General features: G+C 34.9%; 1 protein-coding gene across 1 annotated transcript; it reads left to right on the top strand.

The window, feature by feature from the left end:
* The first annotated feature begins 281 nt into the window (after window positions 1-281).
* LOC111438334 (V-type proton ATPase subunit a3-like) lies at window positions 282-14,191 on the top strand. The gene is made up of 18 exons (XM_023076240.1): window positions 282-577; window positions 1,973-2,017; window positions 2,273-2,392; window positions 2,476-2,583; window positions 3,152-3,262; window positions 3,344-3,517; window positions 4,444-4,581; window positions 6,303-6,410; window positions 6,540-6,647; window positions 6,754-6,902; window positions 7,554-7,707; window positions 10,648-10,808; window positions 10,895-11,101; window positions 12,362-12,545; window positions 12,629-12,712; window positions 12,827-13,020; window positions 13,386-13,445; window positions 13,674-14,191. The coding sequence occupies exons 1-18, from the start codon at window positions 431-433 to the stop codon at window positions 13,876-13,878; spliced, it is 2,457 nt and encodes an 818-aa protein (XP_022932008.1). The 5' UTR covers window positions 282-430; the 3' UTR covers window positions 13,879-14,191.
* The last annotated feature ends 90 nt before the right edge of the window (window positions 14,192-14,281 follow it).

Consider the following 14,281-nt stretch of genomic DNA (forward strand, 5'->3'; position numbering starts at 1 on the left):
ATTTTTTAAAAGTTTAAAAATATTATTAAAATCTTAAAACATTTTACTCAGTTTCAAGAATATTTATGAGATAAAAGTTTAATATTTAAAATTATTTTTATTAATTTAGCAAAAAAAAAAAAAAAAGAAAAAAAAAAGTGATTCAGAATAAAAATGTGAATCCGGGGATATAAAAGGCGCAGAAATTGATTGGGACACGAATATATCGAAATAACAATAATTTTGGGGCAAAAAAGGGAAAAAGAAAAATCCAAATAAAAAAACAAAACAGGTGGAATCATGTTAACGTGGATGCATCCAAGCCCATCTCTCCCCTTTTCCTTCATCTTCTTCTTCCAGATTCCTCCCTGCTCTGTTCTTCTCAATCCCATCAAGATTCACTCATCAGGGCCCTGAAGATTACCATTGGAGTAGGGTCTTCGAACCAGCTATGGGCGATACTCGAGGTGGCTGCTGTCCATCCATGGATCTGTTCCGCTCCGAGCCGATGCAGCTGGTGCAGCTCATCATTCCCATCGAGGCTGCGCATCGCACCATTTCCTACCTTGGTGATCTCGGTCTTCTCCAGTTCAAAGATGTTTGTGCACCTTCCTAATCTTCCACTTCTTTGATTTCTGTTTTTTGATTCTTGGTTTGCTTGGGAGAAATGCCTCGTTGCTTGGATTGTGTAATTTGGCTGTTTGTTTGTTTTTGTTGGTTTTCAATCATGAGGTTGAGCTGCGTGTTCTTTGTTGATGTTTCGATTGATCTTGATTGCTACTGTTTTTAGTTTATTGTGATTATCTGTGATGTTGGTATGTTGTGATGAAGTAAATTCTCTTGAATTTGTTGCAGCTCGTGGTGATTTTAATTACTTTTTTCGGGTTTAGTTACCTTCACGCTTCGACTGCTTAATTAATCATACAGTAACTATCAGGTTGCTGATCGGAATCTTTTATCTCATGAACTTGTCGAAATAGGGCTTGATAGTTAGTGAAAATGGGAGGCTTAGGAACTGTAAAATCCCTTCAAAGGTTGAACGTAGCTTAGTATTCAGCAGTTCAAAATTCCTACTGTCTTGGTCTATCTATTTAGTGTATATAGCTCTTAAACTTTATGGTGATAAAATATTGGAGTTTCGTGTGATTGTTTCAAATTCCAAGCACTTATAGATTGGGGTTCAAAATTCTTGTAGAGCATTTGGAGGAATTTAAAAAAGAAAACATGGAGGGTCTAAGTCGACATCATATGGTATACAATCGCAGGAGGTTTGAAAATTTCCCAATATAAGCCATAAGAAGTCAGCTTTTTGATACTTCTTAATTTTTTTTAATTTTTTTTAAGAATGAACACTCTTTCTGTGCATGACTATTCCAAATATTAAAATCAAACTGAATGAAACCTTTTTCTTAATTATACCCGTGATGTTTGGTCTCCTATCTTTTTTTGTAATTATGCTCAACATGTAATTAACTAGAATCAGGATGCATATTTTAAGCTTCTTTTGGAAACTAACTTTTGTTTGCATCACTTCGTCAATAACAATTTTCTCATGATTAAAAAGAGACTGAATAAATTAATTGAAGTACTAGGGTTGATGTGGTTAACTGTACATGCTGCTGATGTGGTCATTTCCCAAATTTTTAGCTTTAAGGACAGGATTTTGCCACCTTGGATGAAACGTAAGTGCTAGTCTTGTGTCTGATCCTTGTATTGGAGGAATATAGATATTATTCATATCATACTGTTATTTTTCTTATGAAAGATATTTTTTGTAATATTATGTCACATGTATTTTTGATGGAACATATTTTTTAATTTTATGAGTTATTACTAGAGTTGTGCATGTGTACCAGATTCCTGCTGTTCTCTTCTCTGTTGAAATAGTAAACTTGTATTTCTCATGTAGTCATTTCCAAAATTGATATTTAGCATGCCGATAACTCTTGGTTCTTCTATAACTCCTGACCACCCAATGTATTAATTCTTCCAGCTCAATGTTGAGAAAAGCCCGTTCCAGCGTACTTATGCTGCACAGGTATGTCTTGACTCATGTTCCAAAAGACCATTTTATTTGCTGCATTTGTTTCTAGTTTTTATCCTATGAAACAAATAAAAACTTATGTAATGTAAAAAGAGCCCCCTTTTATAACTACAGTTTATCTTCTCTTGTATAGAATTTCATCAATTTTTAATTTCATCCATTCAATGAAATGATTTGTTTCCTACAGTTTGAAATCTTTATTTCTTTTTCTCTGTTGCACTTACCTTTCTTATTCTTGTTGCTAACAAGATCAAAAGATGTGGAGAGATGGCACGCAAATTGCATTTTTTCAAGGAACAGATGTTGAAGGCTGGATTGTCAAGCAAAAGTTCTGTGTCACAAGTTGATATCAGTATAGATGACCTTGAGGTATCATACAATTTTATTAATAGCTAAACTGGTTTCTGGTGTTTCATATCTTGATTGTTTATTTTTTTTTTATCGCATTATAGGTTAAACTTGGTGAGCTTGAGGCAGAACTGGTTGAGATAAATGCTAATAGTGAGAAGCTACAGCGTTCCTACAATGAACTTGTGGAGTACAAGCTTGTTCTGCAGAAGGTAAATCCTTCTGAACTTTGACCTAGAAAACTTGCAGTTATTTCACTTTAAATCACGTGATGCAAGAAAATAGTCGTATTACCAGCCCTTTATGGTGTGTTATTCATGGTAATAATACTCTTGGAATTTTTGGGATATGATAAATACTGTGATAAGTTAGATTTCATTTGTTCCTAGAGCAGTAAAGTTATTCTATTGGTGTTCTGAAAAGTAACACAAGTTTTTAGCGTGCTTTTGGCCTGATGTTTTTGAGTTGGCAAATTTGGACACTTTCTGTCCTCACAAAAGGAATAAAGAAAGAAGTGAAGGACATATCAACTCCTTAGATAGGGATTTATCATCGCTGTGCACTGTACTTGTTTTCAATTAATAGATTATAAAGTGTCCAACTTGTTTTCAATTAATAGATTGTTTAGTTTTTACCTTTTTGAATTTATAATTGAGTAGCATTACGATTGCATGTTTCATGTTTCCATTAATTTTTATTTAGTAGGTATTCCACCTCATTAAATTGGTCATTTTTCTGTTCAACATATGAGTTAAAAGTTGATGAATTTCCTTTTGTCAGGCTGGTGAGTTTTTCAGTTCAGCGCAAAGCAGTGCCGTAGAGCAGCAAAGAGAATTTGAATCTAGGCGAGTTGGTGGAGATTCAATAGAAGTTCCATTGTTGTTGGAACAAGTACAATTTTGAAATTCTCTTTTCAAGTTTAACCGATCTTGTATTTTTACATGGTTTAACTTCATTTGCCTTGTGATGAAGGAATCATCTGCGGATCAGTCAAAGCCAGTTAATTTGGGATTTCTCTCTGGTCTTGTTCCTCGGGAAAAGTCTATGGCATTTGAGAGGATACTATTTCGTGCAACCAGGGGCAATGTGTTTCTGAAGCAGGCTGCAGTTGACGATCCTGTTCCAGATCCTATTTCTGGAGAGAAGGTAAAGTTTTGAAATGACACCGGTGTAAATTCTTTTACTATTTTTTTTATTGTAACGATTATGCATAGTATTTTTCAATTGGACAAGAAACAATTACATTGAGCTTGTGATTATTTTTTTTAGTTTTTTTCTTCTCATTTTTTGTCATCAAAGAAAAATACATCTTATGGTCATGTCTGTTTATCTTTGTTTCATGGAATGCGGGCCCTAAAACAGTCTACTGATGAATTGTATTTACTAACATTGTTGTCTCTCTCTTAATCAAACTGTATGAAAGCTTAGCTAGCAAGTCTCCTACAAAAATTTATAACCTTAAAATATTGAGGTAGAAGAAAGTTGATCATAAAATTAAAAATCCATTAAAAGGTAGAATCTTTAGAATTCAGTCTGCTTGAACTTGGCTTGTGAGACTAGTGGACTTGGCTTGTGAGATTTATCGATGTGAGTGCAAACTGGCCAAGACACTTGTGGGTATATAAGAAGTCTTCTTCAGCTTGACAATCTCTTGCTTAAACTATCCAGCCCATGTAATCTTGCCGACACATGCTTGAACCTGTTGCAGCCATTGAATGATTCTTCTCTTTGGGAACAACCAGTTTTTCTTCCCGAGAGCTATTCTCTAATTTCTTCTGAACGCCCCCAGCTTTAATAATTTACTTGAGTTTCTGCTTCTTTGAGACCGTCTTAGAGTTGATTTTGATATCAGTAGTTGAGAATCTCTGAAAATTCATTTGTGACCTCTTAGTAGCAGGATTATTAACCAGAGGCCCATAGCTTGATTAGTTGGTTCCTATGATACCCCTCCCTTCTCAATTCATGATATTCTTACTCAAAATAGTTTCTATTGATGTTGTTATTTGCGCATAACACTAAAAATCTCTACTCATGCATAAACTTCTATTATTTTTTTTTCGTTGTTCCTACAGGTTGAGAAAAACGTGTTTGTTGTTTTCTACTCTGGAGAAAGAGCGAAGAATAAGATTCTAAAAATATGTGAGGCATTTGGTGCAAACCGTTACCCTTTTACCGAGGACTTGGGGAAACAAGCCCAAATGATCGCTGAGGTATTGAATCTATTCCTGCTTGAATTGAATTTGATCACCTAATGTTCCCCTGCCTACAGATTTAACGTTATTTCTTTTCTCTACAAAGCTTGGTTTTTCTTAGTATTTGATCAACTTGTTTTTTCTTAGTGTACTTGTTGACTTGGTTTTTCTGTTGCCTGGGTCTGGTGTTGATTTAGTAGATCTTTATATTTCTTATGTTTCAGTTCACGCTTTCCTGCTAGCTTGAAGAACTTAATAGAATGTCGACTGAAATTCTATCGTGATTGGGATCAATTCTGAACTGTAATTGGAAATTTTGGACAGCAAAAGACCCCAGAGAGATTTTTCTTGTGGACTGTCATGACGGCTTAAACACAGATGAGAGAATCTAATGTTTCTCATTTGGGCCGGTGACTGTGTCCTGGTATATGTTTTAAAATGGCAGTGAAAAAGAATCGAGGCATTTGTCTCTTATTGCTTATTGCTCTTTTAGCAGATGATGTTGGAATTCCCTCCTGAAAATCTTCTAAGTTTCTTGGTTTCTTGCACTTTTCAACATTATCCAGATGCTTCGTGATCCCAAATCTAGAGGGAGAGCAAAAATCTCATATTTAAATGTGATTAGGGTAGCTGGAATGAAATGATCGTATCTTGGTGTGTTCTTTATTTTATTCTTTTATTTGGAGAGCCTTTTCTGTTAGCTTCTGTTTGGGAATAGGTTTCTGTAAGTAACGTTTCACATATGAATGAAATTTCTGTTTCCTTTCCGAAAAAATGAAAACAAGAGGAGTGGGTTGGTTTGAGTCTTTAATCCAAGATTTCACATGAGAGTCTGCCCCATTGTGTAAGAAGGGAGGAATTATCTCTTTCACCTCAGTGCCTCTAACATCATTGTTGACTTCAATGGTAAAATTTTTCTCCAACAACTGAACGGGAGTTGTAGTTCTAGCCTTTATTTTCCAAGGAAGGAGACAAGGGGAAGGAGAGAAGTGAAGGAAGGAGAACTACAACAGAATCCATAAAGAGTAGGTGAGGAGGAAGAGTGAAATTGTACTGGCAGCTAGAGGAGAGGGAGAGGATTGTGGTAGGATTTCATTGGGGTTTTTAGTAGTCCAGTAGGCTATACATATATGTATGGTTATTTATGTTAAAAAAAAAAAAAAATCATAAACCCTCTCCAATTTCCAAGTCGAAAAGGAAAAAAAAATTATTTTACTTGAAATTGCTAGCATGTATTTTATTTTATTTATGTTTATACATGTTTTAAAAATAGAACATTACAAATATTGTTTGGGGGTCCAATTTCCAAGTCGAAAGGGAAGTCATTAATACTTTAACCTATTAAGCTATTCTCATGTTATTTATCATAGGCTCCCAAAATAGAGTATGATTTTTCACACTGTTCAGTCAAATTATAGAGGCAACATATTGTAATTTGCTTATGTTGTCTGAGCTAGTGATTCAAACTTGCATTGGTTTGGAAGCTGCCTTTTAAGGTACTGAAGTTTAGAGTTACAATAAAGAAAAAAGGGTTGGAAGTTGATATAATTATTGAAATTTCAAACCCATATTTTAATATGTACATTAATTCCTTTTAAAAGAAGAAGAAATTTGAATCCCGTAAAATTCATTTATTAAGACTTATCTGTGTTAGCCTTTGTCATTATCATCAGTTTCCCTGAATTTCTATTTCAATATTTTGCATTCTAACTTCAATTATGTAACTACCACGAATATAGGTTTCTGGAAAACTGGCTGAGCTGAAGACTACAATAGATGTAGGGCTGCTGCACCGGGGTAATCTGTTGAAGAATATTGGAGAACATTTTGAAAATTGGAATATCATGGTCTGTTATAAACCACAATTTTTTTTCTTTTCACATTTTAAATCTGTGATCTAATGTGGATGCAGATCTTTTATTTGCTGATTATTGTACTGTTCTAATTATCTTAACATTACTTTTTGAACTCTGAAGGCGAGGAAGGAAAAGTCCATATACCATATCTTGAACATGCTTAGCCTTGATGTAACCAAAAAATGTTTGGTCGCCGAGGGATGGGGTCCTGTTTTTGCAACAAAACAGGTAAACTCTTTTGCTTATTTTTTTAGTTCTTTGAGCAATGTAAATACAAATCAAACTTTTTTGTTACAAGAGTTGAATATTACTTTTGAGAACAAACTTGTTGCAGATTCAAGATGCACTCCAGCGAGCAGCAACTGACTCCAACTCCCAAGTTGGACCAATTTTCCAGGTTTTATTAACTACGGAAGCACCACCTACTTATTTTCGGACAAACAAATTCTCCACTGCCTTTCAAGAAATTGTCGATGCCTATGGGTAAGTCTGATGCGCTATTTACTTATACTCTATAAAAAATAATGGACGCTACTTTATTTTTTTCTGTGCCGAAATTACATGGAAGTGGAACAATGGGAATCCCAAACTATCAACAGTAAAATGCCTAATATATAAAAAAGTCAATAGCGAATTAATCTTATGCTTACCATTCACATTGGTCATTCCTCTGGCTAGATTAAACTCGACCATTAAGAGAAGCGTTATTTGATTTTCACTTGCTTATTCTTCTACAAAATGATAATTACTTTTGAAGCCATGAAGAAGGGGACCGGAGCTTACTTTTTGCATGCATATACTATCTATCTCAGAAAGCCATGATTATTAAGTTTTGAAGAATACTTGAAATATTAATTCTGTATTGTCTTCCTCTTCTTGTTACAAAAGGTCCCTCTCCCTGTCCTTTCTGGTAAATGGTAACCTGGTATTAATATTTTGAGCTAGATCTTGCTCCATTCTGGAATGTTCTAGTTCTCATTCTCCTAAGTCCTACTTTTTAATTAGGTAGGAAGAGCATGAGAACTAAGTTCTCATTAGTACTTTCTTTGGCAGATCTTAGTTTAAATGCATCTTATTCTTGGTCACATGTCACTGGCAGAAATATGACTGAACGTAACTGCTGTGTAAATACAGGGTAGCAAAGTATCAAGAAGCCAATCCTGGTGTATACACCATTGTCACGTTTCCATTTCTGTTTGCTGTTATGTTTGGTGATTGGGGGCATGGAATATGTCTGTTACTTGCAACACTCTATTTTATATTACGGGAAAAAAAACTTTCTTCTCAGGTAAATTTCGAGAACTTGCTACTAATTTAATTCCAAAGTTCTCAGAATAATCTGATGATGTTTTACCCATCAAAATGACTCTTATATTTCGAAGCTAACTTCCCTTTAAAATTATAGCATGCATCTTCCCGATCAATCTCTGATGATTTTAACTAGCTTGGTCATCATGAAACTTCTACTTATTGCTCGACTCATGAAGGTTGTTTGATATATTCTTGGCATGGCAGCGTTACTATTGTGGATGGCTGATTTCTTAGAGTGGTCATATTTTGATTCAATTGACTTGAATCCTTTAAAGGAATGACCATATCGTGAATTTTGTTAATGGTTGACTAGTGGTAGAAGCTGTTGCATCAATTGTAGTTTCAAGTAAGAAATTTAGATGATAGCTAAGCCCTGCGTTTAATTTCTTTTGATTATCCCGTTGACAGATATACCATGAACTCTCAAATAATGATATACCACGATCACACTTAATGATTTGACTATTAAGAACAAAAATCAAACACACCCAATCATCCATCAATAATAAAAAAACTGAAACAAAACTTTTAGATGTTGAAGAGGTGAAGTTCAAAGCAAGGTGTTTAATTTAATTCAAATTCTTCCCTTCTAGGTAATAAAAGGTTTATCCTCAAAATTTCATTTTAGTTACCTGATATCCAAAATGTTGGAAGCGTCCTTGCTTGCCAAGGAATCTTCCTCTTCCAGGGGCTGTAGGGTAATCTACCTTTTTTTTTTTTTTTTTGATAAGAAACGAGATTGTATGAAGAAAAAAGGGGGGGAAATACTACATAGGGGCTGGGGGTAGAGAGAACCCCCTCCCAAAAGAAGCTAAAAGAAAACTTTCCAATTGTTATAGACTGTAGAAAAGTAATTACAGAAAAATTTTCTTTGATAAAAACCCCGCCAAGAAAGGTTGTAATATGCTGTTTCTTCCAAAAAAGAAACCCAGCCCTCTATGATTTGAGATAAAGCTTACCCTAAAAAGTTCAGAAAACCTGGAATTCTAGTAGAGATATTGTTGATGCTTGTCACGAAATCATACCAGAGTCCCATTGGGTTGAAGGTATATGATGATTGTAATTTTGGTTGACTGATTGTTTTTCCACCTTCCTCTGTGGTGTTTGTAATTTTTGGTGGACTGAGTTCTTGTTGAGAGTGGCACACGAAAGTGTCTACTAGTGGGAGCAATCAGTTCATGGAATTCTCTTCTTTCACCTTATGTTTTTCACCTTTATGCTCTGCCGTTTGCTCATAGACCACATGTTATCTTTGATCATTGAGAAAGTCTAAGATTTTCCCCTACATGATGACGTCAAACAAAGACTGGAGCAACTGCACCCATTGGTTGTGTTATGGAATGATTTTGGTTGCTTAATTTTCGAAGGAACTTGAATATCAAAGAAATCTCCCACTTGGCTGTTTATTTGTTCGTTTAGGAGGCATTTCCTATTCTTTTCCTTGACATTGCTATTTCCAGATTGGGTTAAGGTATATATATATATATATAGTTAAGAAAAAGAACTTTTCATGGGTGGCATGAAAAAAAGTAAATCAAAGAAACCAATGGAGTTGACAAAGGACACTTTGGTTGGTACTTGGTGTTAATGACGAAAGAATAGAGCGTGGTATGCTTAAAAAGGTACACAAAGTTGTAAAAGAATTAAATGGTCTTATCCGGTCCTAATTTTTGTCCCTTAGAAAATGGCAGTGTTCTTTTTGTTTTCCAGTGGATCGCAGGATACTCCTGACTCCCGCCACTTAAATAGAAGGAGCTTTCAAGTTTAAGAAAATGCCACTTCAAAGTTGAGTAGATAGCTGTAGGGAAAGCACAGGATACATCAAACTCAATAAACAATCAGTTCAATCATTTTCGCTTAAACCACACGAAGAATAAAGACCAACAGTCATTTGCAGCTTTTGAACATAATAGGGAAGTTTAAAGATGATGATACCTTCTCTAGGATCCCTTTCTTCTGTGAATGTTTGAGCTCCTTTTTTTTGTGGGTTTGTTTCTTGTATGTCCTTGTACATTCTTTTGTTTTCTCAATGAAAGCTCCGGTTTGTTAAAAGAAAGAAAAAGAAAAAGATTAGTGAGTTTGCTTGGGAGGAGGGGTGGATGTTTCCCTACCATGGACTCAGTTTGCAACCTATTAAGGATTTTTACATGTGAATCGTTCATGGAACATATTAGTATAGATGCCTAGATAGATGCTATCATTGTTTGGACAATGAGGACTCCCAGAAGGGTGTAGTCAAACTCCTTTACCTGGAACATATTAGCATAGATGCCTACTGAAGATTAATGCTACTTATTGTCTGGAATATTTCCTTTTTCCGGTGATTAACACCTGGGCTGGCTGGCTCAAGGTTCAAATTTCCTCGATTTTGGGCAAATGGATTAGGAATCGGTAAAATCTTGCTTGGAGAACTGTTTCCAAAACAGATCTTCATTTTTGTCTTCAGAACTGTTTTTTGATTTGATGTTATTGTAAATTACTATTCACAAAACGTAAATCATTTATTAAAAAAAAAAAAGGTCGTCTAAGAATATCTAAAACAACATGAGAGAATAATTTTTCAGAATCAATCCCGTTTTCGTAGAATATTTATTCTAGAAAAGGTAAAATTGTTTGGAAAACAGTTTCCAAACGCGCTACAATTTCTTCATTAGAAATCTTTGCTCGGTTGGGTCAATGTTTTTGTGCGTTCAGAGGTGCCTCCGGAGGGTTGTTTTCTGTGGCACAAGCTAAACCATCAAAAGATATGGGCTCATCCTAGCAGTTAGGATTTTGACCCAGATGACAATGCTTCTACTTATTTTGCTTTTTATTTTTATTTTTATTTTCTCTTTTTATCTTTTTCTTGAAGAAAGTTTGTTACTTGGAGAGGGGTTTAGCGAAATCTAACTGTTTTATTTTTCTTCTGAAATTTCAGAAGCTTGGAGATATCACTGAAATGGCCTTTGGTGGACGCTATGTCATTTTGATGATGTCACTATTTTCGATATACACGGGTCTGATCTATAATGAGTTCTTCTCAGTCCCATTTGGACTATTTGGTCGCTCAGCATATGAATGCCGTAGTCCTGATTGCAGGTATATCAATGTAACCTTTATTCTACTTTAGCCACATTTTTCTCTAATTCATGCTCTATGACACTCGTTAATCCCCATCACTGTAGCGATTCTACCACTGTGGGGTTGATAAAGGCGGGTTCTACATATCCATTTGGCTTGGATCCTGTATGGCATGGCACTCGAAGTGAGCTTCCATTTCTCAACTCTCTGAAAATGAAAATGTCAATTCTCCTTGGAGTTGCACAAATGAATCTTGGAATTATAATAAGCTATTTCAATGCTACATTTTTCCGGAACAGCATCAATATCTGGTGAGTTCTTTTGTACTATTTTTACCTTTTTATCAATTTTTTCATAGATTTACTTAAAAGCTCGTTTGACAACTATTTAGTTTTTAGTTTTTGAAAATTGGGTTCGTTTTTTTTTCCCATCATTTCTCTACTATTAGTTTAATATTTCCTAAAAAGATATTTGAATTCTAAGCCAAATTTAAAATTATAAAATTTTTTTGGAAACTACTATATTTTTTATTTTTCAAAACTTGGCCTTTTAAAAACATAGGTAAAAAGTAGATAGAGGTGGAAGTAGAAATACATGCTTAATTTTCAAAAACAAAAAATAAAAAATGATCGTACGTTCGTTTCTATTGGAAGCAGTCTTCCCATGAACCTATTGGTTTTGAGGGGATTCCCATCTTCCTTATTTGGTTAGAGTGAGGCTTGAGAGACTGATGATGAATCTTTTTGTGGGAAGGGGTTAGGAAGGGGGTGCATCCCGTAGGGTGCAATAAGTATTGGGAAAAATACTCCTAATTTAGATTAGAGAGTCACATATATAGGTAGACAAGAGAAGCCTAAACTAGAAGAATGTACAATTACAATAAATGACGACTATACGAACCTAAACTAGAAGAATGTACAATTACAATAAATGACGACTATACACAATAACATATATATTATAACACTCCCCTCCAGCTGGAGAAAATAAGTCAACCATGGCCAACTTATTGTAAAGATAATTTATTCTTGCTCCATTTAAGATTTTACTAAGAATATCTCCCAATTGTTCTCCCATCTTCACATACTTACGGACACCAACCTTGTTATATTTTCTCATTAATTCACTTCAATATGTTTACTGTTTAGTCTTCTCACGAAGCACTGGATTAGACATAATGTGAAGTGCAACTTGATTATCACACCACAATTTAGATGACATAGTAATATTGAAGCGTATCTTAGTCAAAAGTACTATTTCACGCCGACTGTGCCATATCTCTATATTATAACACACACTTGAACATGAAAAAGAGAGGGGATGTTCTACATACTTCAAATACTTGGGGTTATATTGTAGTTTTTCAATCTTCTGTATTTCAATATAATTCTAGTTACTTGGGTCTATCATCCTGCTCTTCATAAGTAGTGAATAACAATTGTGTAAAAAAAAAAAAAAGAAGAATATATATATATATATATATATATATCGTAAATAACGATTATCGTGAATAAATAGTCTGCTTTGCATTGTTTGTCAATATTGAATTGACTCATGCGTACACTTTTCAGGTTCCAATTCCTGCCACAGATGATATTTCTGAACAGCCTTTTCGGTTATCTTTCTCTTCTGATCATCATAAAGTGGTGCACTGGTTCAAAAGCTGATCTGTACCACGTAATGATATATATGTTTTTGGGCCCAACTGAAGATCTGGCTGAAAATCAGCTTTTTCCTGGGCAGAAAAATGTTCAGGTCTCGTCCTACTAATATTGATGTTCCTATGAACTGTTGGATTTATTTTTCTCATACGCTTCTTTTTTCCCTCCTGTTCCCAGATTGTGCTCCTCTTACTCGCTCTTATTGCCGTGCCATGGATGCTGCTTCCAAAGCCTTTTCTTTTGAAGAAACAGCATGAACAGGTCTGCTTTGGATTTTCTTTACTGGTCCTACTTGTGTGTGTGTGTGTATAGGTCGGTGGAGATCCTTTGTTATGTTTGCCTAGGTTCTTTATCTGACAATCATGTTTCTTTCAGAGGTTCCAAGGCCAGTCTTATGCGCCACTTCCAAGTGCTGATGATTCCCTTGAGGTGGACTCGCATCATGATTCACATGGTCATGAGGAGTTTGAGTTTAGTGAGGTTTTTGTGCATCAGCTTATACATACCATTGAATTTGTGCTTGGAGCAGTGTCAAATACAGCCTCCTATCTTCGTCTATGGGCTTTAAGGTATGTAAATCAAGCGGTATCCATTTTCATTTTCTTGGTTATGTATTTGGCATTGCCATTCTTTATCGATTATTTTTTTTTTCTCTTTTTTTTTGTATGAACCACTCTTTTTTTCTTCTTTTCTCTGACACGTTGCCATATACATGTATATTGAACTTTGATGATGTTAGAATTTAAAATTTTTAACTTCGGTTAGAACCCCAATTAGCGCCGAACTGTGGAGTTAAGAGAATTCAACGTTCCCTTAAAAAAAAAGTCTTCATTTGTTATATACAAACCGTGCAGAGTACTTGTAATAACTTATTGCCTTCAACGGCCTGTTCGCTTTAAGGTATTCTAATTTTTAAATTTTTTTTGTTATCCAGTCTTGCACACTCGGAGTTGTCAAGTGTGTTCTATGACAAGGTTCTCGTTCTATCTGCAGGGTACGTAATTCTTCTTCATGTTACCGTCTTTTCCCTTAAATTGTTCTGCATGATAGACGAGGGGATTTAGAGAATTGACCTATTGTCACATTTAAATCGGTAGCCTGCATTATATACCTGCTGTGCTTTTAGACCATTCTCTATAATCCCTCTAAGTTGGTGGTAGTGGATAGTTAATTACAATGGTTGAACAAAACAAAACAGTAACAAAAAATTTCATTTCCTCAGGTTCAACAACGTTATAATCTTAATAGTAGGCATTATCGTTTTTATTTTTGCTACCGTGGGTGTGTTGCTATTGATGGAGACTCTAAGTGCCTTCCTTCATGCACTGCGTCTTCATTGGGTCGAGTTTCAAAACAAGTTCTACGAGGGAGACGGTTACAAATTCAATCCTTTCTCATTTGCATTGCTTGACGAAGATGATGAATAATCTTCGATTGGATATGAAGCCATGAGAGCTCTGTTTTGGTTTGTGCACAAAAGTGGTTTGTATTCATTTTTTTCAATTTAAATATGGCATGGTAATTGTCATGGTCCTTTGTTAAGGAGTGCATGTGGTTTTGGCCTTTAGCACTTGCTTTTTTTCATTTCCTTGTGCTGCAAAAGGAAAATAATTGGCTTCTTAGATTGGCCTCTGCCTTTGTAAGTGGTAAAAGTAATGACCTAATGTAATAATAATCAAAGATACTGAAATCATTTCTCTATATTTATATATATTTATGTCTGCGAATATTTATTTAGAAGAGCTGTGCTGGTTCAGTGCTAGTCTTCCTTGATTGATATGAACTTATTCTTATATGTGGATTTTGATTTTAATAGAGAAGTTCATGAGT

The sequence above is a fragment of the Cucurbita moschata genome, unplaced genomic scaffold (assembly GCF_002738365.1).
Source record: "Cucurbita moschata cultivar Rifu unplaced genomic scaffold, Cmos_1.0 Cmo_Scf00003, whole genome shotgun sequence".
NCBI lineage: Eukaryota > Viridiplantae > Streptophyta > Magnoliopsida > Cucurbitales > Cucurbitaceae > Cucurbita > Cucurbita moschata.